Source organism: Pseudophryne corroboree, chromosome 11, assembly GCF_028390025.1.
Source record: "Pseudophryne corroboree isolate aPseCor3 chromosome 11, aPseCor3.hap2, whole genome shotgun sequence".
Lineage (NCBI taxonomy): Eukaryota > Metazoa > Chordata > Amphibia > Anura > Myobatrachidae > Pseudophryne > Pseudophryne corroboree.
Genome location: NC_086454.1, coordinates 93,031,525 through 93,057,003, shown reverse-complemented (window position 1 = coordinate 93,057,003; position 25,479 = coordinate 93,031,525). Strand labels below are relative to the sequence as shown.

The following is a 25,479-nucleotide window of genomic DNA, read 5'->3' as shown; positions in this document are numbered from 1 at the left end:
TTACATGACAAAGCCGCCAATTCTGACACCCGCCTGGCCGAAGCCAAGGCCAATAACATGACCACTTTCCACGTGAGATATTTCAAATCCACAGTTTTAAGTGGCTCAAACCAATGTGATTTCAGGAAACTCAACACTACATTGAGATTCCAAGGTGCCACAGGAGGCACAAAAGGGGGCTGAATATGAAGCACTCCCTTTACAAAAGTCTGAACTTCAGGCAGTGAAGCCAGTTCTTTCTGGAAGAAAATCGATAGAGCCGAAATCTGGACCTTAATGGAACCCAATTTTAGGCCCATAGTCACTCCCGACTGTAGGAAGTGCAGAAAACGACCCAGCTGAAATTCCTCTGTAGGGGCCTTCCTGGCCTCACACCACGCAACATATTTTCGCCAAATCCGGTGATAATGGTTTGCGGTTACTTCTTTCCTGGCTTTTATCAGCGTAGGAATGACTTCCTCCGGAATGCCCTTTTCCTTTAGGATCCGGAATTCAACCGCCATGCCGTCAAACGCAGCCGCGGTAAGTCTTGGAACAGACAGGGCCCCTGCTGTAGCAGATCCTGTCTGAGCGGTAGAGGCCATGGGTCCTCTGATAACATTTCTTGAAGTTCCGGGTACCAAGCTCTTCTTGGCCAATCCAGAACCACGAGTATCGTTCTTACTCCTCGTCTTCTTATTATTCTCAGTACCTTTGGTATGAGAGGCAGAGGAGGGAACACATAAACCGACTGGTACACCCACGGTGTCACTAGAGCGTCCACAGCTATCGCCTGAGGGTCCCTTGACCTGGCGCAATATCTCTTTAGCTTTTTGTTGAGGCGGGACGCCATCATGTCCACCTGTGGCCTTTCCCAACGGTTTACCAACAGTTGGAAGACTTCTGGATGAAGTCCCCACTCTCCCGGGTGTAGGTCGTGTCTGCTGAGGAAGTCTGCTTCCCAGTTGTCCACTCCCGGAATGAACACTGCCGACAGTGCTAGTACGTGATTTTCCGCCCATCGGAGAATCCTTGTGGCTTCTGCCATCGCCATCCTTCTGCCGTGATGTTGTCTGATTGGATCAGTACCGGCTGGTTTTGAAGCAGGGGCCTTGCCTGACTTAGGGCATTGTAAATGGCCCTCAGTTCCAGAATATTTATGTGTAGGGACGACTCCTGACTTGACCAAAGTCCCTGGAAATTTCTTCCCTGTGTGACTGCCCCCCAGCCTCGAAGACTGGCATCCGTGGTCACCAGTACCCAGTCCTGTATGCCGAATCTGCGTCCCTCTAGAAGATGAGCACTCTGCAGCCACCACAGTAGAGACACCCTGGTCCTTGGAGACAGGGTTATCAGTCGATGCATCTGAAGATGCGATCCCGACCACTTGTCCAAGAGGTCCCACTGGAAGGTCCTTGCATGGAACCTGCCGAATGGAATTGCTTCGTATAAAGCCACCATTTTTCCCAGGACTCGTGTGCAGTGATGCACCGATACCCGTTTTGGTTTCAGGAGGTCTCTGACTAGAGATGGCAGCTCCTTGGCTTTCTCCTGCGGGAGTAACACTTTTTTCTGTTCTGTGTCCAGAACCATCCCCAGGAACAGTAGGCGTGTGGAAGGAACCAGCTGTGACTTTGGAATGTTTAGAATCCAGCCATGCTGTTGTAGCACTTCCCGAGATAGTGCTACTCCGACCAGCAACTGCTCCTTGGACCTCGCCTTTATTAGGAGATCGTCCAAGTACGGGATAATTAAAACTCCCTTTTTTTCGAAGGAGTATCATCATTTCTGCCATTACCTTGGTAAACACCCTCGGTGCCGTGGACAGTCCAAACGGCAGTGTCTGGAATTGGTAATGGCAATCCTGTATCACAAATCTGAGGTACTCCTGGTGAGGAAGGTAAATGGGGACATGCAGGTAAGCATCCTTGATGTCCAGGGATACCATGTAATCCCCCTCGTCCAGGCTTGCAATAACCGCCCTGAGCGATTCCATCTTGAACTTGAATCTTTTTATGTATGTGTTCAAGGATTTCAAATTTAAAATGGGTCTCACCGAACCGTCCGGTTTCGGTACCACAAACAGTGTGGAATAGTAACCCCGTCCTTGTTGAAGTAGGGGTACCTTGACTATCACCTGCTGGGAATACAGCTTGTGAATTGCCTCTAGCACAGCCTCCCTGCCCGAGGGAGTTGTCGGTAAGGCCGATTTGAGGAAACGGCGGGGGGGAGACGCCTCGAATTCCAGCTTGTACCCCTGAGATACTACTTGAAGGATCCAGGGATCCACCCGTGAGCGAACCCACTGATCGCTCAAATTTTTGAGGCGGCCCCCCACCATACCTGGCTCCGCCTGTGGAGCCCCACCGTCATGCGGCGGATTTGGAAGAAGCGGGGGAGGACTTTTGTTCCTGGGAACCTGCTGTTTGTTGCAGCTTTTTTCCCCTTCCTCTGCCTCTAGATAGAAAGAACCCGCCTTTTCCCCGCCTGTTTATCTGGGGTCGAAAGGACTGTACCTGATAATACGGCGCTTTCTTAGGCTGTGAGGGGACATGGGGCAAAAATGCTGACTTCCCAGCTGTTGCTGTGGAAACAAGGTCTGAGAGACCATCCCCGAATAACTCCTCACCCTTTTAAGGCAAAACTTCCATGTGCCTTTTTGAATCTGCATCCCCTGTCCACTGCCGAGTCCATAAGCCTCTCCTAGCAGAAATGGACAATGCACTTATTCTAGATGCCAGCCGGCAGATCTCCCTCTGTGCATCTCTCATGTATAAGACTGAGTCTTTTATATGCTCTACGGTTAGCAATATCGTGTCCCTGCCTAGGGTGTCAATATTTTCCGACAGGGAATCTGACCAAGCAGCAGCAGCACTGCACATCCACGCTGAAGCAATAGCTGGTCTCAGTATAACACCAGTGTGTGTATATATAGACTTCAGGATAGCCTCCTGCTTTCTATCAGCAGGTTCCTTTAGGGCGGCCATATCCGGAGACGGTAGTGCCACCTTTTTTGACAAACGTGTGAGCGCTTTATCCACCCTAGGGGGAGTTTCCCAACGTGACCAATCCTCTGGCGAGAAAGGGAACGCCATTAGTAATTTTTTTGAAATCACCAATTTTTTAATCGGGGAAAGCCCACGCTTTTTCACACACTTCATTTAATTCTTCAGATGGGAGAAAAACTATTGGTAGTTTTTTCTCCCCAAACATAATACCCTTTTTTGAGGTACCTGGGTTTATATCAGAAATGTGTAATACCTCTTTTATTGCCTCAATCATGCAACGAATGGCCCTAGTGGACATTAAATTTGACTCATCGTCGTCGACACTGGTATCAGTATCCGTGTCGACATCTGTGTCTGCCATCTGAGGTAGTGGGCGCTTTAGAGCCCCTGATGGCCTTTGAGTTGTCTGGGCAGGCACGAGCTGAGAAGCCGGCTGTCCCGCATTTGGCATGTCGTCAAATTTTTTATGTAAGGAGTCGACACTTGCACGTAATTCCTTCCATAAGTCCATCCACTCCGGTGTCTGCCCCGCAGGGGGTGACATCACATTTATAGGCATCTGCTCTGCCTCCACAGAAAGCCTCCTCATCAAACATGTCGACACAGCCGTACCGACACACCGCACACACACAGGGAATGCTCTTAAAAGGAGACAGGACCACACAAAAGCCCTTTGGGGAGACAGAGAGAGAGTATGCCAGAACACACCAGAGCGCTATATAATGCAGGGACTAACTGAATTATGTCCCCTTATAGCTGCTATAAGTTAAACTGCGCCTACATTTAGTGCCCCCCCCTCTCTTTTTTACCCTTTCTGTAGTGTAGACTGCAGGGGAGAGCCAGGGAGCTTCCTTCCAGCGGAACTGTGAGGGAGAAATGGCGCCAGTGTGCTGAGGGAGATGGCTCCGCCCCTTTTTCGGCTGACTTTTCTCCCGCTTTATGGATTCTGGCAGGGGTAATTACCACATATATAGCCTCTGGGGCCATATATTGTGGTTATTTTGCCAGCCAAGGTGTTTTTATTGCTGCTCAGGGCGCCGCCCCCCCCCCCCCCCCTGCACCCTCAGTGACCGGAGTGTTTAGTGTGTATGAGGAGCAATGGCGCACAGCTGCAGTGCTGTGCGCTACCTTGGTGAAGACTGAAGTCTTCTGCCGCCGATATTCCGGACCATCTTCATGCTTCTGGCTCTGTAAGGGGGACGGCGGCGCGGCTCCGGGAACGAACACCAAGGACGGGTCCTGCGGTCGATCCCTCTGGAGCTAATGGTGTCCAGTAGCCTAAGAAGCCCAAGCTAGCTGCAAGCAGGTAGGTTCGCTTCTTCTCCCCTTAGTCCCTCGTTGCAGTGAGCCTGTTGCCAGCAGGTCTCACTGTAAAATAAAAAACCTAACATATACTTTCTTTCTAGGGGCTCAGGAGAGCCCCTAGTGTGCATCCAGCTCGGCCGGGCACAGAAATCTAACTGAGGTCTGGAGGAGGGGCATAGAGGGAGGAGCCAGTGCACACCCGATAGTACCAAATCTTTCTTTTAGAGTGCCCAGTCTCCTGCGGAGCCCGTCTATTCCCCATGGTCCTTACGGAGTTCCCAGCATCCACTAGGACGTCAGAGAAAATTCTTTTAGTCAGAAAAAACTGCACTGGATGGATACACGCATACATACATACTACACACACAGTGACGTATAGATCAAAACACTCGTACAATATGTTCTGGCAGAGGTACACTTGCTCTTAACGAACGCAGTCTTAAAATAACGTGGAGAATACTTAAGTGTCTGTATAATCACAGCACTGATGTACAGGCGGATTTACAGAAGGAGACCTTGCCTTGCAGTTCCGGAAACCAGTCGCAGCTACTGTGAGAAGAAGGAGCCCAAAGTCGCAGTCAGGGAGTGAGAGAGTGTGAGGCAGCTCCAGGGTGGGAACACCAGCAGTAGATGGCGGCCGGAGCTGGGGGAGGAGCTACAGGTCAAGCGCCTTATCCCCTATGCTGGTCCTCACCACCGGGTACTGTGGAGGCTTATTAAACAGGATATTTTACTATCCCACATGTGCGCTCATGCCATGGTGGATATTGTGGGGTCCCTGCCCTGTCAGTGTCCACGCCAGTGTCGCGGTCTGTCTCCTAAGACCGCGACCGGAACATAATTTAATGGCGGGTCCGCCTGGGGGACCCTCTCACCTCCTCCCTTAGTAGCAGCCACGCGATCCAGGAGAGCATCTGCGATTGGTTTGCCTAGGAACTGTAGCGCCTCCGCCGCAAGTACCCGGGAACAGAGCCAGCAGGAGTATGTGACGCCACTGGGGAGGTGATGGAGCAGCAGCACAGTATGTCACACTGACATATGAAGTGCTGCAGCCCTTGAAGTCTTGAAGGCTTTTTCAGGTCTGCTAGGCAGCCCCCGTTAAGTGACCTATTTCATGCAGGCACCAACTCTAAAACTGAGCTCACAGTGCCTGGAGGCGGGATTATAGAGGAGGCCCCACAATGCATCCTGGGACAGTCTAAAGCTTTAGCTTGTTGGTGCCTCTGGATCAAGATCCATCTCTACACCCCGATGTATTCCCTGTGGAACACAGTGTACCCCGCTGCAGAAAGCAACTGCTGCCGGATATTTTAATACTTTGCGCTAAGTACACCATTCCAAGATGAAGTTTCGGAGAAGGAAGGCGGCAATAATTGATTTACACAGTCTAAGCACCAAACCACTAATTACCTTGGCGTTGTCAAGCCCACACCTCTGCCGCAGTATTTTCAGCCTTTCCAGGTAGACTGAAGGCCCAACCTCTTCCCCGTTAGTGTTTGTCACAGGAGCAGCAGCACTGGTGACTACTGGGAGTGTATTGATATCCATCCCGTGTGGTGTAATACCTGTGGGGAACAACAAAACTTTTTGCATAAAACAATTTATAATTTACTGACATTTGCCTTAACCGTGGCAAGAAAGCAAAATAAACCAAACTGTTTTACCTGCAGAGGATGCAATGCGATTTTTCCCTTCTCTTTCCATCTCAATGAGTCGGAGGCCACGTTCCACGTAGCTCTGGAAGAACTGGGAGGAGTTTTTGAGGAAAGGTTCAATGTCTGCATCAGAGTATTTTTTCTTGTACTCGTACAGCTCAGCCAGACCCTATGAAGAAAGATATGCAATCCATTAAGACTCTAGGTCACAGGATACAACAGTATCTCAAGGGAAATGCATGTTCTCACCTCCTTTGTGTTTTCTTTAGACCCGATCTTCTTGAAAATCTCGGCAAGGAAGTCGCTGACATTTGCCTTTGAAGCCTTCTCCTCCTTGGACGGGGTTGGTAAAACAAAAAGGAAGACATGAAATTTACACAAACAAGTCTCCTCCCAATAAACTATTTACACCAACATAAGAATATCAAAGTGTTACACTAAATTAGGAACACAATGGTTTGTGTGTCCGTTAATACCAAAATCAAGACTTTAGTAACAGACAGACATTAGGCCAGGGAAAGATTGAGGTAGTGACCAGGACAAATACAGAACAAAACCTGAGAGTTTGAGACTTCCTTATAGAGTAATCTACAAAGGCTTCCTCCCAAACCTAAAGATACAGTATCTCATGCACTGGTAGAGGTCACAAACGTCCCATGGCTTTTCCTACAGCTAGGTTTACACAAGTTCTATAAATTACACAACACTATATTAACGAAAAAGAGTAGAGGACAAGTGTAGGTGTTGCCATAGCAACCAGATTCTAGATACCATTGATCTAGTAAAGTCTGTAAAATGATAGTTCCGACTGGTTGCTATGGCCAACATCTTTGCTAGTCATCTTTAGAAAGTTTGATAAATTCCCCCCTTAGACAAAATAACACTGCATACGTATGGGCCTCAGATACACTAACTCACTGTGTGGGACGCTCCTTTTTCGCTCTCCTTGTCGGACTTGGAGCCTGTACCATCCATGGAGTGCTTCATTACTCTGAGCAGATGAGCCTCTAGTTCCGATTCGTGCTTGTTCTCAATCATGCTCAGGTGATCCATGATCTGAAATGGGGTTTCCAGTTGGCACCAAATTAGTTAATACAATATGCCCTATGCAGTGTTCTCAAGACATTCTTCCCAATAAACTATATTGTATCTCTAATTTTGACACTCCCCCCTTTCCCCAAAAAAATAAGACTTTACTCACCGGTAAATCTATTTCTCGTAGTCCGTAGTGGATGCTGGGGACTCCGTAAGGACCATGGGGAATAGACAGGCTCCGCAGGAGACTGGGCACTCTAAGAAAGATTTAGTACTACTGGTGTGCACTGGCTCCTCCCTCTATGCCCCTCCTCAAGACCTCAGTTAAGGAAACTGTGCCCGGAAGAGCTGACATTACAAGGAAAGGATTATGGAATCCAGGGTAAGACTCATACCAGCCACACCAATCACACCGTATAACTTGTGATAACAAACCCAGTTAACAGTATGAACAAACAGAGCATCAACTAATGGATGCCAACATAACATAACCCTTATTTAAGCAATAACTATATACACGTATTGCAGAAAGTCCGCACTTGGGACGGGCGCCCAGCATCCACTACGGACTACGAGAAATAGATTTACCGGTGAGTAAACTCTTATTTTCTCTAACGTCCTAGTGGATGCTGGGGACTCCGTAAGGACCATGGGGATTATACCAAAGCACCCAAACGGGCGAGAGAGTGCGGATGACTCTGCAGCACTGAATGGGCAAACACAAGGTCCTCCTCAGCCAGGGTATCAAACTTGGAGAATTTTGCAAATGTGTTTGAACCCGACCAAGTAGCAGCTCGGCAAAGCTGTAATGCCGAGACCCCTCGGGCAGCCGCCCAAGAAGAAGAGCCCACCTTCCTTGTGGAGTGGGCTTTCACTGATTTTGGATGCGGCAATCCAGCCACAGAATAAGCCTGCTGAATAGTGTTACAGATCCAGCGAGCAATAGTTTACTTTGAAGCAGGAGCACCCAGCTTGTTGGATGCATACAGGATAAACAGCGAGTCAGTCTTCCTGACTCCAGCCGTTCTGGTTACATAAATCTACAAAGCCCTGACTACATCCAGCAACTTGGAATCCAAGTCACGAGTAGCCGCAGGCACCACAATAGGTTGGTTCAAATGAAAAGATGACACCACATTTGGCAGAAATTGCACACGAGTCCGCAATTCTGCCCTGTCCATATGGAAAACCAGATTGGGGCATTTACATGACAAAGCCGCCAATTCTGACACCCGCCTAGCCGAAGCTAAGGCCAATAGCATAACCACTTTCCACGTGAGATATTTTAGCTCCACGGTCTTAAGTGGCTCAAACCAGTGGGATTTCAGGAAACCCAATACCACGTTAAGATCCCAAGGTGCCACTGGTGGCACAAAAGGGGGCTGAATATGCAGCACTCACTTAATGAACGTCTGAACCTCAGGCAGTGAAGCCAGTTCCTTTTGAAAGAAAATGGATAGGGCCGAAATCTGGACCTTTATGGACCCTAATTTTAGGCCCATAGTCACTCCTGACTGTAGGAAGTGCAGGAATCGACCCAGCTGGAACTCCTCTGTAGGGGCCTTCCTGGCCTCACACCAAGCAACATTTTCGCCATATATGGTGATAATGCTTTGCTGTCACGTCCTTCCTAGCCTTTATCAGCGTAGGAATAACTTCATCCAGAATGCCTTTTTCAGCTAGGATCCGGCGTTCAACCGCCATGCCGTCAAACGCAGCCGCGGTAAGTCTTGGACCAGACAGGGCCCTTGTTGCAACAGGTCCTGTCTGAGAGGCAGAGGCCATGGGTCCTCTGTGAGCATTTCTTGCAGTTCCGGGTACCAAGTCCTTCTTGGCCAATCCGGAACGAGTATTGTTCTCACTCCTCTTCTTCTTACAATTCTCAGCACCTTGGGTATGAGAGGAAGAGGAGGAAACACATAGACCGACTGGAACACCCACGGGGTTACTAGTGCGTCCACAGCTATCGCCTGAGGGTCCCTTGACCTGGCGCAATACCTTTTTAGCTTTTTGTTGAGGCAGGACGCCATCATGTCTACCTGTGAAAGTTCCCATCGATTTGCAATCTGCGTGAAGACTTCTTGATGAAGTCCCCACTCTCCCGGGTGGAGGTCGTGCCTGCTGAGGAAGTCTGCTTCCCAGTTGTCCACTCCCGGAATGAACACTGCTGACAGTGCTTGCACGTGATTCTTCGCCCAATGAAGAATCCTGGTGGCTTCCGCCATTGCCACCCTGCTTCTTGTGCCGCCCTGGCGGTTCACATGGGCCACTGCAGTGATGTTGTCTGACTGAATCAGCACTGGTTAGTTTCGAAGCAGAGGCTCCGCTTGACTCAGGGCGTTGTATATGGCCCTTAGTTCCAGGATATTGATGTGCAGACAAGTCTCCTGACTTGACCACAGCCCTTGGAAGTTTCTTCCCTGAGTGACTGCCCCCCATCCTCGGAGGCTTGCATCCGTGGTCACCAGGACCCAGTCCTGTATGCCGAACCTGCGGCCCTCGAGAAGGTGAGCACTTTGCAGCCACCACAGAAGAGACACCCTGGCCCTGGGGGATAGGGTGATCAGCCGATGCATCTGAAGATGCGATCCGGACCACTTGTCCAACAGATCCCACTGAAATATCCTCGCATGGAACCTGCCGAAGGGAATGGCTTCGTATGACGCCACCATCTTTCCCAGGACTCGTGTGCAGTGATGCACCGACACCTGTTTTGGTTTTAGGAGGTCTCTGACCATAGTCACGAGCTCCTGAGCCTTCTCCGCCGGGAGAAACACCTTCTTCTGGTCCGTGTCCAGAATCATGCCCAGGAAGGGCAGACGCGTCGTAGGAATCAGCTGCGACTTTGGAATATTCAGAATCCAGCCGTGCTGTTGCAACACTTCCTGAGTGTGCGCTACGCTGATCAGCAACTGCTCCCTGGACCTCGCCTTTATGAGGAGATCGTCCAAGTATAGGATAATTGTAACTCCTTGCTTTCAAAAGAGCACCATCATTTCTGCCATTACCTTGGTAAATATTCTCGGTGCCGTGGACAGGCCAAACAGCAACGTCTGGAATTGGTAATGACAGTCCTGTACCACAAACCTGAGGTACTCCTGATGAGGTGGATAAATGGGAACATGCAAGTAAGCATCCTTGATGTCCAGAGACACAATAAAATCCCCCTCTTCCAGGCTTGCAATGACCGCTCTGAGCGATTCCATTTTGAACTTGAATTTCTTCACATAAATGTTCAGGGATTTTAAATTCAAAATGGGTCTGACCGAACCGTCCGGTTTCGGTACCACAAACATAGTGGAATAGTAACCCCTTCCCTGTTGAAGGAGGGGAACCTTTACCACCACCTGCTGGAGATATAACTTGCGAATCGCCTCTAACACTACCTCCCTTTCCATGGGGGAAGCTGGCAGGGCCGATTTTAGGTAACGGTGAGGTGGCGTCACTTCGAATTCCAGCTTGTATCCCTGAGACAATTTGTATAGCCCAAGGATCCACCCGTGAGCGAACCCACTGATGGCTGAAATTTCAGAGACGCGCCCCCACCGCTCCTGGCTCCGCCTGTGGAGCCCCAGCGTCATGCGGTGGATTTAGTGGAAGCCGGGGAGGACTTTTGTTCCTGGGAACTAGCTGCATGGTGCAGCCTCTTTCCTCTACCCCTGCCTCTGGCAAGAAAGGATGCACCTCTGACTTTCTTGCTTTTTTGTGAACGAAAGGACTGCATTTGGTAATACGGTGCTTTCTTTGGCAGTGAGGGAATATATGGTAAAAAATTTGACTCCCAGCCGTAGCTGTGGAAACTAGGTCAGAGAGACCGTCCCCAAACAATTCCTCACCCTTGTAAGGTAAAACGTCCATGTGTTTTTTTTTTTTAGAGTCGGCATCACCTGTCCATTGCCGAGTCCACAGGACCCTTCTGGCAGAAATCGACATTGAGTTTATTCTAGAGCCCAGCAGGCAAATGTCCCTCTGGGCATCCCTCATATATAGGACAGCGTCTTTGATATGCCCTAGGGTCAGTAAAATAGTCTCCCTGTCCAGGGTATCTATCTCCTCAGACAGTATCTGTCCACGCTGCTACAGCACTACACATCCAGGCCGAAGCAATTGCTGGCCTCAGAGTACCAGAATGTGTATAAACAGACTTCAGGATACCTTCCTGCTTTCTATCCACAGGATCCTTTAGGGCGGCCGTATCCTTTGACGGCAGGGCCACCACCTTAGATAAGCGTGTCAACGCTTTGTCTACCCTAGGGGAGGATTCCCAGCATAACCTGTCCGTTGGCGGGAAAGGATACGCCATAAGTAATCTTTTGGAAATCAGTACTTACCTATCAGGAGAATCCCACGCTTTTTCACATAAATCGTTTAATTCATGTGAAGGGGGAAAAGTCACTTCTTGCTTTTTCTCCCCAAACATATAAACCCTCTTGTCAGGGACAGGGTTTTCCTCCGATATGTGCAATACATCCTTCATTGCTATAATCATGTAGCGGATGGCTTTAGTCATTTTAGGCTGCAACTTTGCATCATCGCCACTGGAGTCAGAATCCGTGTCGATATCTGTGTCAACAATCTGGGATAGTGGGCGCTTTTGAGAACCCGACGGCCTCTGAGCTGTAGGATCAGACACGGGTTGAGACCCTGACTGTCCCAAAGCGTCAGCTTTATCCAACCTTTTATGCAAGGAGTTTACGTTATCATTTAACACCTTCCACATATCCATCCAATCAGGTGTCGGCACCGTCGGCGGCGACACCACATTCATTTGCACTTGTTCTGCCTCCACGTATCCTTCCTCGTCAAACATGTCGACACAAACGTACCGACACCACACACACACAGGGGATGCTCTAAATGAGGACAGGACCCCCACAAGGCCTTTTGGGGAGACAGAGAGAGAGTATGCCAGCACACACCCCAGCGCTATATAACCCAGGGATTACACAGTAACTTAGTGTTTACCCAGTAGCTGCTGTATAATGACAAATGCGCCTAAATTTATGTGCCCCCCCCTCTTTTTTTACCCTTTTCTACCTTGAGACTGCAGGGGAGAGAGCCTGGGGAGCTTCCTCTCAGCGGAGCTGTGGAGAGAAAATGGCGCTGGTGAGTGCGGAGGAAGAAGGCCCCGCCCCCTCAGCGGTGGGCTTCTGTCCAGCTTCTGTGTAAAATTAATGGCGGGGGCTCGTACATATATACAGTGCCCAGCTGTATATATGTGCCTTTTTGCCAAGAGGTATCATAATTGCTGCCCAGGGCGCCCCTCCCTGCGCCCTACAGTGACCGGAGTGTGCGGGTAGTGTGGGAGCAATGGCGCACAGCTGCAGTGCTGTGCGCTACCTCATGTGAAGACAGGAGTCTTCTGCCGCCGATTTCGATGTCTTCTGGCTCTGCGAGGGGGACGGCGGTGCGGCTCCGGACGACCAAGGTTAAGATCCTGTGTTCGAACCCTCTGGAGATAATGGTGTCCAGTAGCCTAAGAAGCGCAACCTAGCCGCAGTTAGTAGGTTTGCTTCTCTCCCCTCAGTCCCACGTAGCAGAGAGTCTGTTGCCAGCAGAAGCTCTGAAAATACAAAAACCTAACAAATACTTTATTAGCAAGCTCAGGAGAGCTCACTAAAAGCACCCAGCTCTGGCCGGGCACAGATTCTAACTGTGGTCTGGAGGAAGGGCATAGAGGGAGGAGCCAGTGCACACCAGTAGTACTAAATCTTTCTTAGAGTGCCCAGTCTCCTGCGGAGCCCGTCTATTCCCCATGGTCCTTACGGAGTCCCCAGCATCCACTAGGACGTTAGAGAAAAACCCAAGAAGAAAAATGCATGCCCAAACATGTGGCACCCCTTTGCCTAAAAGACTGCAGACAGTAACGCAGTATATGCACTTGTTTCATATACAGAAGGAGCAGTCTGGGCTCTGATGCATAACCTTCAGGCACATACTACTTCAGCCTTAACATTTACTATATGTAGGCAAATGTGGCACTTTATATTACTGCTCTAAACCTATTGGCAGCATATGTTTGGTTCATCCTTCAGCTGTGACTGAAGCCTCCAACATCTCTCTGGCACGCACCTTTGGGCCTTTATGCTTGCACAACGTATGCAGAAGAGTCTTCAGCGTCCTCATAGGCAGCTCACTCTTGTGCTGCTTTAGCTTCTCTTTGGGTAGGACCCTCATAAAGTTATGAATGTCCAGCAGAATTCGGTCCAGATTGATGTTATTTATGGCTTCTGGGATGAGTCGGATCATCCGCCATAGACACTAGAAGTGAGAGCATGCCAATCAATCATTTATTTAGGAGTCCATCATAAAAAAGCAGTGACAGACAAGTCCAGCATTGAAATCCCAGTAAATCGTTAACGTGGCTTTTCAATAATTCTAGCATTCTTAAGTTAGGACCATATTGCCTCCCTACCCTCACAATACATGCACCACATGTTAAAGGCCTTACCTTCATGACCAGCTCTGAGAATTTGGGCGAGCTGGCTGTGGCAAGCAGGCTGTCCTGGAGCAGCACAAGGAGAGCACTGCAACAGACAAGATTTACAAAAAAACCACACAAAATGAGATTTTGGTTCTTACGGTTTAATGCTTTCTACCGAGCCCATGGGGGCCACTGGAAACACTACTGATCCTACATTTACCTTATAGCATACTCTGAGCTAGTATCCTTACAGCTTCACGTGTACCATTTGCTAATCCATGTTGTTCTCTCCATGATTAGATGGAGATCTGTAGAGACGCACCTCATTCAGTCTCCAACGCCTTAACTAAACTTTGTATAGATCTTGAAAAATCCCAAGTCCAGGGAGGGCCCATAACAATAGACTGAGGGCACAAAAACCAATGGTGAAACAGCATCACCGGAAAATAGGATTTTGGTTACCTACTGGTGAATCCTTTTCTCGTAGTCCGTAGAGGATGCTGGTGTCCACATTAGTACCATGGGGTATAGACAGGTCCACCAGGAGCCATTGGCACTTTAAGAGTTTGAGAGTGTGGGCTGGCTCCTCCCTATATGCCCCTCCTACCAGACTCCGTTTAGAAAATATGCCCGAGGAGACCAACATCTTCGAGAGAAGGATTTTATACAGATAGTGGTGAGATTCACACTAGCTCACACATACAAGGCATGTCACGCTAACTAGCTTGAAACTCAGCAATCGCTGAAATATTACTTACCAAGTAACAATGCAGTACTCAACTAAAACGAAGTTGTACTGAACCAAATAACCACTGCAGGAAAACAAAGCGCTGGGTGGGTGCCCAGCATTCTCTACGGACTACGAGAAAAGGATTTACCAGTAGGTAATCAAAATCCTATGTTGTTCTCTTACGTCCTAGAGAATGCTGGGGTCCACATTAGTACCATGGGGATGTAACAAAGCTCCCAGAACGGGAGGGAGAGCGCGGAAGCTCCTGCAGAACAGATAGGCCAAACTTCAGGTCCTCAGAGGCCAAAATATCAAACTTGTAGAACTTTGCAAACGTGTTCGACCCGGACCAAGTTGCTGCTCGGCAAAGTTGTAACGTCGAGACACCCCGGGCAGGCCGCCCAGGAAGACCCCACCTTACGAGTAGAGTGGGCCTTAACAGATGTAGGACACAGCAATCCCGCCGAAGAAAACGCATGCTGGATAAAGTGAACCTGACCCAGCGAGTGATCGACTGCTTAGAAGCAGGACACCCCATTTTCTTGGGGTCATACAGGACAAACAGCGAGTCCGATTTTGTGTGACGAGCAGTCCCCCTCACATAGATTTTTAGAGCCCCTACAACATCTAAAGGACTTTGATGAAATTTAGGAGTCAGTCGCAACTGGCACCACAATAGGTTGGTTGATATGAAATGCCGACACAACCCTCAGAAGAAACTGCTGACGTGTCCGAAGCTCAGCTCTATCTTCATGGAAGATAAAGTATAGGCTTCTACATGACAAAGTCCCCAACTCCACCACACATCTAGCAGAAGATAAGGCCAACAAAGTGACAACCTTACATGTGAGAAACGGGACCTCAACCTCCAGTAGAGGTTCAAACCAGTCCGACTGGAGGAACTGAAACACCAGGGAGGGCAGCCAACTGTTTCTGGAAGAAAATGTATAGGGCCAAAATTTGGACCTTTATGGATCCCAACCTTGGGCCCATATCCACACCTGCTTGCAGGAAGAGGAGAAACCGTCCCAGTTGAAACTCGACCGTAGGTAAATTCTTGGACTCACACCAAGATACATATTTTTTCCAAATACGATGGTAATGTTTAGACGTAACTCCTTTCCTAGCCTGTATCAGTGTAGGAATAACCTTGTTCGGAATGCCCTTCTGAGCCAATACCTGGCATTCAACCTCCATGCCGTCAAACGCAGCCACGGTAAATCTTCATAGGCGAACTGCCCCTGCTGCAGCAGGTCCTCCCAAAGAGGAAGAGGCCTCGGCTCTTCTAGCAGTAGATCCAGAAGATCTGCAAACCAAGACCTTCTTGGCCAGTCTGGAGCAATGAGGATCGCTTGAACCTTTGTTCTCCTTATGAACTTTAGCACTCTTGGAATGAGTGGGACTGGTGGAAACATGTACACTGACTGGAACAACCACAGAGTCACTAGGGCGTCCACCGCCACTGCTTGCAGGTCCCTCGACCTGGAAAAATATCACCGAAGCTTCTTGTTGAGACGAGATGCCATCATATCGATTTGAGGTATATCCCAAAGATCTGTGACCTCCTTGAACATCTCCGGATGGAGACCCCACTCTCCTGGATGGAGATCGTGTCTGCTTAGGAAGTCCGCTTCCCAGTTGTCTACTCCCGGAATGAAGATTGCCGACAGCACCAACGCGTGTTTTTCTGCCCAGAGGATGATTCCCGTTACCTCTGACATTGCAGCTCTGCTCTTCGTTCCGCCCTGTCGGTTGATCCAACTGCACTTGAATTGCTCGATTTTATAGATGATGGGCCACTTGCAGACCGCTGTAGATAGCTTTTAGTTCTAGAATGTTTATCGGCAGGCCGGCTTCCAGACTTGGCCACCTTCCTTGGAAGGTCTCCCCTTAAGTGACTGCGCCCCAGCCCCGGAGACTTGCATCCGTAGTTAGAAGGATCCAGTCCTGAATCCCGAACCTGTGGCCTCCCAGAAGGTGAGGTAGTTGTAACCACCAGAGGAGTGAAATCCTGGCCTCTGGTGACAGACGTATCCTCAGGTGCATATGTAGATTGTATCCCAACCACTTGTCCAGGAGATCCAGTTGGAAGGACATAGCATGACACCTCCCGTGCTATAGAGCCTCGTAAGAGGCCACCATCTTTCCCAGAAGGCAAATGCACTGATAAACAGACACCCGGGCTGGCTTCAGGACATCCCGGACCATTGTTTGTATCACTGCTTTTTCCTCTGGAAGAAACACCCTCTGCACTCCTGTGTCAAGGATCATTCCCAGAAAGGACAACCTCCTGGTTAATTCCAAATTTGAGTTTGGAAGATTCAGGATTAAACGGTGTTCCCTGAGCAGGGGGGTCGTGAGAAGGATGGACTGTAACAGCTTCTCCTTGTACGAAGCTTTTATCAGCAGATCGTCCAGATATGGAATTATGTTCACCCCCTGTCTGCAAGGAGAACCATAATTTCTGCCATCACCTTGGTGAATACTCTCGGTGCTGTGGAGAGGCCAAATAGCAGAGCCTGCAACTGATAGTGACAGTCCAATAGTGCGAATAGGAGATAAGCCTGACGCGGCGGCCAAATCAGAATGTGGAGGTATGCATCCTTGATATCCAGGGATACCAGGAATTTCCCCTCTTCCAGACCTGATATCATCACCCTTAGAGACTCCATTTTGAACGTGAACTCCTTCAGAAAGGGATTTAGCGATTTTAGGTTCAGAATGGGCCTGACCGAACCATCCGGTTTCGGTACCACAAAAAGGTTTGAATAGTAACCTTTGTTTTGCATATGAGGAGGTACCGGAACAATAACCTGTGCCTCCACCAACTTCTGGGCGGCTGCCTGCAGGACAGCCCTGTCTGCCAACAAAGCTGGCAAGCCTGATTTGAAGAATCGGTGAGGAGAGAGATCTTAAAATTCCAGCCTGTACTCCTGGGACACGATATCTTGCACCCAGGGAAATCAGGCCGGACGACACCCAGACGTGACAGAAATCAGGATTTTGGTACTTACCGATAAATCCCTTTCTCCGATTCCACAGCTGCCACTGTAGTGCAGTAACAATGGGGATATAGTAGGCAGTAACTGGGAGCTGGCACTTTAAATTTAGGCCGCTGGATGACTAAGCTAAGCGACCCAAGTGGCCGACACAAACACCTGGCCCATCCAGGAGTGGCACTGCCGTGTCAGACAGGATAGCACTTCAAAAAAAATAGTCCCCAAACAGCACATGATGCAAAGAAAAATGAAAGAAAAAAAAAAAAGAGGTGCAAGATGGAATTGTCCTTGGGCCCTCCCACCCACCCTTATGTTGTATAAACAGGACATGCACACTTTAGCAAACCCATCATTTCAGCGACAGGGTCTGCCACACGACTGACTGAAATGACTTGTTGGTTTGGGCCCACACCAAAAAAGAAGCAATCAATCTCTCCTTGCACAAACTGGCTCTACAGAGGCAAGATGTCCACCTCCTCCTCATCCTCACCCCTTTCACTGTGTACATCCCCCTCCTCACAGATTATTAATTCGTCCCCACTGGAATCCACCATCTCTGGTCCCTGTGTAGTTTCTGGAGGCAATTGCTGGTGAATGTCTCCACGGAAGAATTGATTATAATTCATTTTGATAAACATCATCTTCTCCACATTTTCTGGAAGTAACCTCGTACGCCGATTGCTGACAAGGTGAGCGGCTGCACTAAACACTCTTTCGGAGTACACAACTTAGGTAAAATAGAGCCAGTTTGTGCAAGGGCCTCCAAATTGCCTCTTTTTCCTGCCAGTATACGTACGGACTGTCTGACGTGCCTACTTGGATGCGGTCACTCATATAATCCTCCACCATTCTTTCAATGGTGACAGAATCCTATGCAGTGACAGTAGACGACATGTCAGTAACCGTTGGCAGGTCCTTTAGTCCGGACCAGATGTCAGCACTCGCTCCAAACTGCCCTGCATCACCGCCAGCGGGTGGGCTCAGAATTATTAGCCTTTTCCTCGCAGCCCCAGTTGCGGGAGAATGTGAAGGAGGAGCTGTTGACAGGTCACATTCCGCTTGACTTGACAATTTTCTCACCAGGTCTTTGAACCTCTGCAGACTTGTGTCTGCCGGAAAGAGATACAACGTAGGTTTTAAATCTAGGATCGAGCACGGTGGCCAAAATGTAGTGCTCTGATTTCAACAGATTGACCACCCGTGAATCCTGGTTAAGCGAATTAAGGGCTCCATCCACAAGTCCCACATGCCTAGCGGAATCGCTCTGTATTAGCTCCTCCTTCAATCTCTCCAGCTTCTTCTGCAAAAGCCTGATGAGGGGAATGACCTGATTCAGGCTGGCAGTGTCTGAACTGACTACACATGTGGCAAGTTCAAAGGGTTGCAGAACCTTGCACAACGTTGAAATCATTCTCCACTGCGCTTGAGTCAGGTGCATTCCCCCTCCTTTGCCTATATCGTAGGTAGCTGTATAGGCTTGAATGGCCTTTTGCTGCTCCTCCATCCTCTGAAGCATATAGAGGGTTGAATTCCACCTCGTTACCACCTCTTGCTTCAGATGATAGCAGGGCAGGTTCAGTAGTGTTTGCTGGTGCTCCAGTCTTCAGCACGCGGTGGCTGAATGCCGAAAGTGGCCCGCAATTCTTCGGGCCACAGACAGCATCTCTTGCACGCCCCTGTAATTTTTCAAATAATTCTGCACCACCAAATTCAATGTATGTGCAAAACATGGGACATGCTGGAATTTGCCCAGATGTAATGCACGCACAATATTGGTGGCGTTGTCCGATGTCACAAATCCCCAGGAGAGTCCAATTGGGGTAAGCCATTCTGCGATGATGTTCCTCAGTTTCCGTAAGAGGTTGTCAGCTGTGTGCCTCTTATGGAAAGCGGTGATACAAAGCGTAGCCTGCCTAGGAACGAGTTGGCGTTTGTGAGATGCTGCTACTGGTGCCGCCGCTGCTGTTCTTGCTGCGGGAGGCAATACATCTACCCAGTGGGCTGTCACAGTCATATAGTCCTGAGTCTGCCCTGCTCCACATGTCCGTGGTCATTGAGTACAATTGCATTTTTTAGGACACTGGTGACTCTTTTTCTGACGTCTGTGTACATTTTCGGTATCGCCTGCCTAGAGAAGTGGAACCTAGATGGTATTTGGTACCGGGGACACAGTACCTCAAGCAATTCTCTAGTTCCCTGTGAATTAACGGTGGATACCGGAAACACGTTTTTCACCACCCAGGCTGCCAAGGCCTGAGTTATCCGCTTTGCAGCAGGATGACTGCTGTGATATTTCATCTTCCTCGCAAAGGACTGTTGGGACAGTCAATTGCTTACTGGAAGTATTACAAGTGGTCTTCCGACTTCCCCTCTGGGATGACGATCGACTCTAAGCAGCAACAGCAGCAGTAGGCGTTACACTCAAGGATGCATCGGAGGAATCCCAGGCAGGAGAGGACTCGTCAGACTTGACAGTGACATGGCCTGCAGGACTATTGGCTTTCCTGTGTAAGGAGGAAATTGACACTGAGGGAGTTGGTGGTATGGTTTGCAGGAGCTTGGTTACAAGAGGAAGGGATTTAGTTGGTAGTGGACTGCTTCTGCTGTCACCCAAAGTTTTTGAACTTGTCAATGACTTGTGATGAATGTGCTCCAGGTGACGTATAAGGGAGGATGTTCCTAGGTGGTTAACGTCCTTACCCCTACTTATTACAGCTTGACAAAGGCAACACACGGCTTGACACCAGTTGTCCGCATTTCTGTTGAAATAATTCCACACCGAAGAGGTGATTTTTTTTGTAATTTGACCAGGCATGGCCATATTCGTCCCACAGACAACAGGTGTCTCCCCGGGTGCCTGACTTAAGCAAACCACCTCACCATCAGAATCCTCCTTGTCAATTTCCTCCCCAGCGCCAGCAACACCCATATCCTCATCCTGGTGTACTTCAACAGTGACATCTTCAATTTGACTATCAGGAACTGGACTGCGGGTGCTCCTTCCAGCACTTGCAGGGGGCGTGCAAATGGTGGAAGGCACAAAGCTCTTCCCGTCCAGTGTTGGGAAGGTCAGGCCTCGCAACCGACACAATTGGACTCTCCTTGGGGATTTGTGATTTAGAAGAACGCACAGTTCTTTGCTGTGCTTTTGCCATCTTAACTCTTTTAAGTTTTCTAGCAGGAGGACGAGTGCTTCCATCCTCATGTGAATCTGAACCACTAGCCATGAACATAGGACAGGGCCTCAGCCGTTCCTTGCCACTCCGTGTCGTAAATGGCATATTGGCAAGTTTACGCTTCTCATCAGACGCTTTTAATTTTGGTTTGTGTGTCATGTTACTGAAAATTTGTTTTTTGTATTTTACATGTTCTCTACTAGGACATTGGGCATCGGCCTTGGCAGACGACGTTGATGGCATTTCATCGTCTCGGCCATGACTAGTGGGAGCAGCTTCAGCACGAGGTGGAAGTGGATCTTGATCTTTCCCTATTTTAACCTCCACATTTTTGTTCTCCATTTTTTAATGTGTGGAATTATATGCCAGTAATATATCAATAGCAATGGCCTACTACTATATATACTGCGCACGACAAATAAAATGCACCACAGTTATGGATCGATCGAATACTGGACGACACAGAGGTAGGTAGAGCAGTGGCCTACTGTACCGTACTGCTATATATTATATACTGGCGGTCAGCAAAATTATGCACTGTCCTCCTACTATATACACACACACACACACACACACACACACACACACACACACACACCGCACAACTAAAATGCACCACAGGGATGGATGAATAGTATACTTGAAGACACAGAGGTAGGTAGAGCAGTGGACTACTGTACCATACTGCTATACTGGTGGTCACTGGTAAGCAAAATTCTGCACTGTCCTGTCCTCCTATACTACAATGCAGCACAGATATGGAGCGTTTTTCAGGCAGAGAACATAGATATTTTCAGCACAGATATTTGCAAGCACACTGAGCACAGATATTTGCAGCACACTGAGCACAACTGAGAGGACGCTGCACGTCCTCTCCCTATCATCTCCAATGCACGAGTGAAAATGGTGGCGACGCGCGGCTCCTTATATAGGATACGAATCTCGCGAGAATCCGACAGCGGGATGATGACGTTCGGGCGCACTCGGGTTAACCGAGCAAGGCGGGAGGATCAGAGTCTGCCTCGGACCCGTGTAAAATGGGTGAAGTTCGGGGGGGTTCGGATTCTGAGGAACCGAACCCGCTCATCACTACTGGAAACATAGTGAAAGGGTAACATGAACAAAACGAGCAGTCACACAGTGACATGCAAACAAATAAGTGAAGCAGGGAAAACGAGCAAGGTGGGCGTCCAGTGGCCACTGTCGAATCTGATAAAGGGATTTATCGGTATGTACCAAAATCCTGATTTCTCCTTCATCCACTAGGGGCCACTGGAGTGCAGTAACAATGGGGATGTCCCAAAGCGCCCAAGATAGGAGGGAGAGCGCTCAGAGTTCTGCAAAACCACCCAGCCAAACTGACGCAGAGGCGGCAAAAGTGTCAAACACATGTCGGCCCGACCAAGTGGCAATGCGACAAAGTGGACATGGAAACCCTGCGGGCGGCCGCCCATGAAGGTCCCGCAGAGCGCGCTGAAATGGAAGATGGAGGCTCTCGAGAGACACATAAGCCTGTCTGATGGTCAGACGTAGCCAATGGGCCAACGTCTGCTTGGAAACTGGCTATCCAGGACGGGAGCGTTGTACAGAACAAATAAGAAAACAGACTTCCGAATAGCTGAAGTCCTCTCCACGAGAGTCGGAGCGCCCTGACAACATCCAAAGATCTCGAATTTGGTGAATCCGTATTAAAATCCTATTTTCTCCTTCGTCCTAGAGGATGCTGGGGACTCCAAAAGGACCATGGGGTCTATACCAAAGCTCACAAGTGGCTGATTTATGTGAAAAGCGGACACCACCTTCGGGAGAAACTACATTGGAGAAGAAGCTCAGCCGTTACCTCATGGAATATCAGGCAAGGAGGCCAACAAGAGGGAGAGCGTGCCCCAAGTTTCGACACCCGCCTGGCCGAAGCCAGAGCCAGGAGAAAAACCACCTTCTAGGCGAGATATTTCGTCTCCACCGATTACAGAGGCCCAAATAACGGAGACTGCAGGAAAGGGAGGACCAAATTGAGGTCCCATGGTGTCGGAGGACGAAAAGGAGGCTGCATTCAGAGAACTCCCTGCAAAAAGGTTTGAACTTCCAGCAGCAAGGCACATTTCCTTTAGAAGAAAAACAGAGAGCAGTGACCTGACCTTCAAGTGAACCTAGTCGAAGCCCTGCCGAGAAACCCACCTGGAGAAAACGAAAAAGGTGGCTAAATGAAAAACTGAAAGGGAAAACTCTCATCGGTCACACCATGCCACATAAAATTTCCAAATGTGGCAATAGTGAGACGATGTGACTGACTTCCGAGCTCAGAGCATAGTAGGTATAACCGTACGAGGAAACCCCTTCCTTCTCAGATAGCATTCTTAAAAGCCACGCCTTCAAACAAAGCCTGCATAAAGGCTAAGAAAAGGACCCTGTCGAAGCAGATCGTCCCGTATAGGCAGAAGTCAAGGCTACTCTACATTCAACAGGTGTAGAGCGGAGTACCAAGTCCTGCGTGGCTAATCTGGAGCCACCAGGACGACTAGCGCGTATTCTCTCTTTATACGGTGCAGAATCTGAGGTAGCAACTGGAAAGGAGCCAACCCACAAACAGCGCTTTTTAGGTAAAGGGAGACCCCCAATCAGCGTGGACTGTGCACCTTAATAGGTTACACAGCCCCCTCCCCCCCCCTTCCTTCTACAACCCCCTGGTACCGTGAGAGATATCTGGAGTTGTTCTGGAGGGACTTGCTCTTCACTGACAGCGTTGTGCAGGCAGGAAAATGGCACTGAACGCTGCTGGGTCCGCTCTGAGGAGAAGTTCTGCCCCCAAAATGGCTAACTTGCCACCAATCTTCCGGCTCTGTAAGGGGGTGGCGGCATGCTGCTGGAGTGGAGAACATTCAATCCCCGCAGGAGCTCAGTGTCCTGTCAGCGGAGATAGTGGCTCAGACCCCGCAGGGCGGACACTACCACCCTCCCCTCCCTTAGTCCCACGAAGCAGGGAGGCGGTTGCCAGCAGCCTCCCTGTATAATAAACTTTAAAAAAAAAATAAAAAAAAAAAAATAAGAATTTACTTACCGATAATTCTATTTCTCGGAGTCAGTAGTGGATGCTGGGGTTCCTGAAAGGACCATGGGGAATAGCGGCTCCGCAGGAGACAGGGCACAAAAAGTAAAGCTTTAGGATCAGGTGGTGTGCACTGGCTCCTCCCCCTATGACCCTCCTCCAAGCCTCAGTTAGGATACTGTGCCCGGACGAGCGTACACAATAAGGAAGGATTTTGAATCCCGGGTAAGACTCATACCAGCCACACCAATCACACTGTACAACCTGTGATCTGAACCCAGTTAACAGTATGATAACAGCGGAGCCTCTGAAAAGATGGCTCACAACAATAATAACCCGATTTTTGTAACTATGTACAAGTATTGCAGATAATCCGCACTTGGGATGGGCGCCCAGCATCCACTACGGACTCCGAGAAATAGAATTATCGGTAAGTAAATTCTTATTTTCTCTATCGTCCTAGTGGATGCTGGGGTTCCTGAAAGGACCATGGGGATTATACCAAAGCTCCCAAACGGGCGAGAGAGTGCGGATAACTCTGCAGCACCGAATGAGAGAACTCCAGGTCCTCCTTAGCCAGGGTATCCAATTTTGTAGGATTTTACAAACGTGTTTGCCCCTGACTAAGTAGCCGCTCGGCAAAGTTGTAAAGCCGAGACCCCTCGGGCAGCCGCCCAAGATGAGCCCACCTTCCTTGTGGAATGGGCATTTACATATTTTGGCTGTGGCAGGCCTGCCACAGAATGTGCAAGCTGAATTGTATTACACATCCAACTAGCAATAGTCTGCTTAGAAGCAAGAGCACCCAGTTTGTTGGGTGCATACAGGATAACAGCAAGTCAGTTTTCCTGACTCCAGCCGTCCTGGAACCTATATTTTCAGGGCCCTGACAACATCTAGCAACTTGGAGTCCTCCAAGTCCCTAGTAGGCGCAAGGCACCACAATAAGCTGGTTCAGGTGAAACACTGACACCACCTTAGGGAGAGAACTGGAGACGAGTCCGCAGCTCTGCCCTGTCCGAATGGACAAACAGATAGGGGCTTTTTTGAGAAAAAAACCACCAATTTGACACTCGCCTGGCCCAGGCCAGGGCCAAGAGCATGGTCACTTTTCATGTGAGATGCTTCAAATCCACAGATTTGACTGGTTTTAAACCAATGTGATTTGAGGAATCCCAGAACTACGTTGAGATCCCACAGTGCCACTGGAGGCACAAAAGGGGGGTTGTATATGCAATACTCCCTTGACAAACTTCTGGACTTCAGGAACTGAAGCCAATTCTTTCTGGAAGAAAATCGACAGGGCCGAAATTTGAACCTTAATGGACCCCAATTTGAGGCCCATAGACACACCTGTTTGCAGGAAATGCAGGAATCGACCGAATTGAAATTTCTTCGTGGGGCCTTCCTGGCCTCACACCACGCAACATATTTTCGCCACATGTGGTGATAATGTTGTGCGGTCACCTCCTTCCTGGCTTTGACCAGGGTAGGAATGACCTCTTCCGGAATGCCTTTTTCCCTTAGGATCCGGCGTTCCACCGCCATGCCGTCAAACGCAGCTGCGGTAAGTCTTGGAACAGACATGGTACTTGCTGAAGCAAGTCCCTTCTTAGCGGCAGAGGCCATAAGTCCTCTGTGAGCATCTCTTGAAGTTCCGGGTACCAAGTCCTTCATGGCCAATCCGGAGCCATGAGTATAGTTCTTACTCCTCTACGTCTTATAATTCTCAGTACCTTAGGTATGAGAAGCAGAGGAGGGAACACATACACCGACTGGTACACCCACGGTGTTACCAGAACGTCCACAGCTATTGCCTGAGGGTCTCTTGACCTGGCGCAATACCTGTCCCGTTTTTTGTTCAGACGGGACGCCATCATGTCCACCTTTGGTATTTCCAAACGGTTCACAAACATGTGGAAAAACTTCCCGATGAAGTTTCCACTCTCCCGGGTGGAGGTCGTGCCTGCTGAGGAAGTCTGCTTCCCAGTTTCCATTCCCGGAATGAAACACTGCTGACAGTGCTATCACATGATTTTCCGCCCAGCGAAAAGTCCTTGCAGTTTTTCCTGAATGCCGAATCTGCGGCCCTCTAGAAGGTGAGCACTCTGTAACCACCACA

The 25,479-nt window shown here is 49.2% G+C and overlaps 1 protein-coding gene across 11 annotated transcripts in view; it reads right to left on the bottom strand.

The window, feature by feature from the left end:
• CKAP5 (cytoskeleton associated protein 5) overlaps window positions 1-25,479 on the bottom strand; it is a 334,214-nt gene that overhangs the window by 46,628 nt on the left and 262,107 nt on the right. For 8 of the 11 annotated variants that reach the window (XM_063944545.1, XM_063944546.1, XM_063944541.1 and 5 more), the window contains 6 exons: window positions 13,434-13,509; window positions 13,055-13,243; window positions 6,866-7,003; window positions 6,197-6,280; window positions 5,957-6,116; window positions 5,703-5,875 (listed from right to left, as the gene is read on the bottom strand). In XM_063944545.1, coding sequence (XP_063800615.1) covers window positions 5,703-5,875; window positions 5,957-6,116; window positions 6,197-6,280; window positions 6,866-7,003; window positions 13,055-13,243; window positions 13,434-13,509 — 820 coding nt within the window. The remainder of the gene's footprint in view (window positions 1-5,702; window positions 5,876-5,956; window positions 6,117-6,196; window positions 6,281-6,865; window positions 7,004-13,054; window positions 13,244-13,433; window positions 13,510-25,479) is intronic. The other 3 variants (XM_063944547.1, XM_063944549.1, XM_063944551.1) reach the window with 1 other exon arrangement.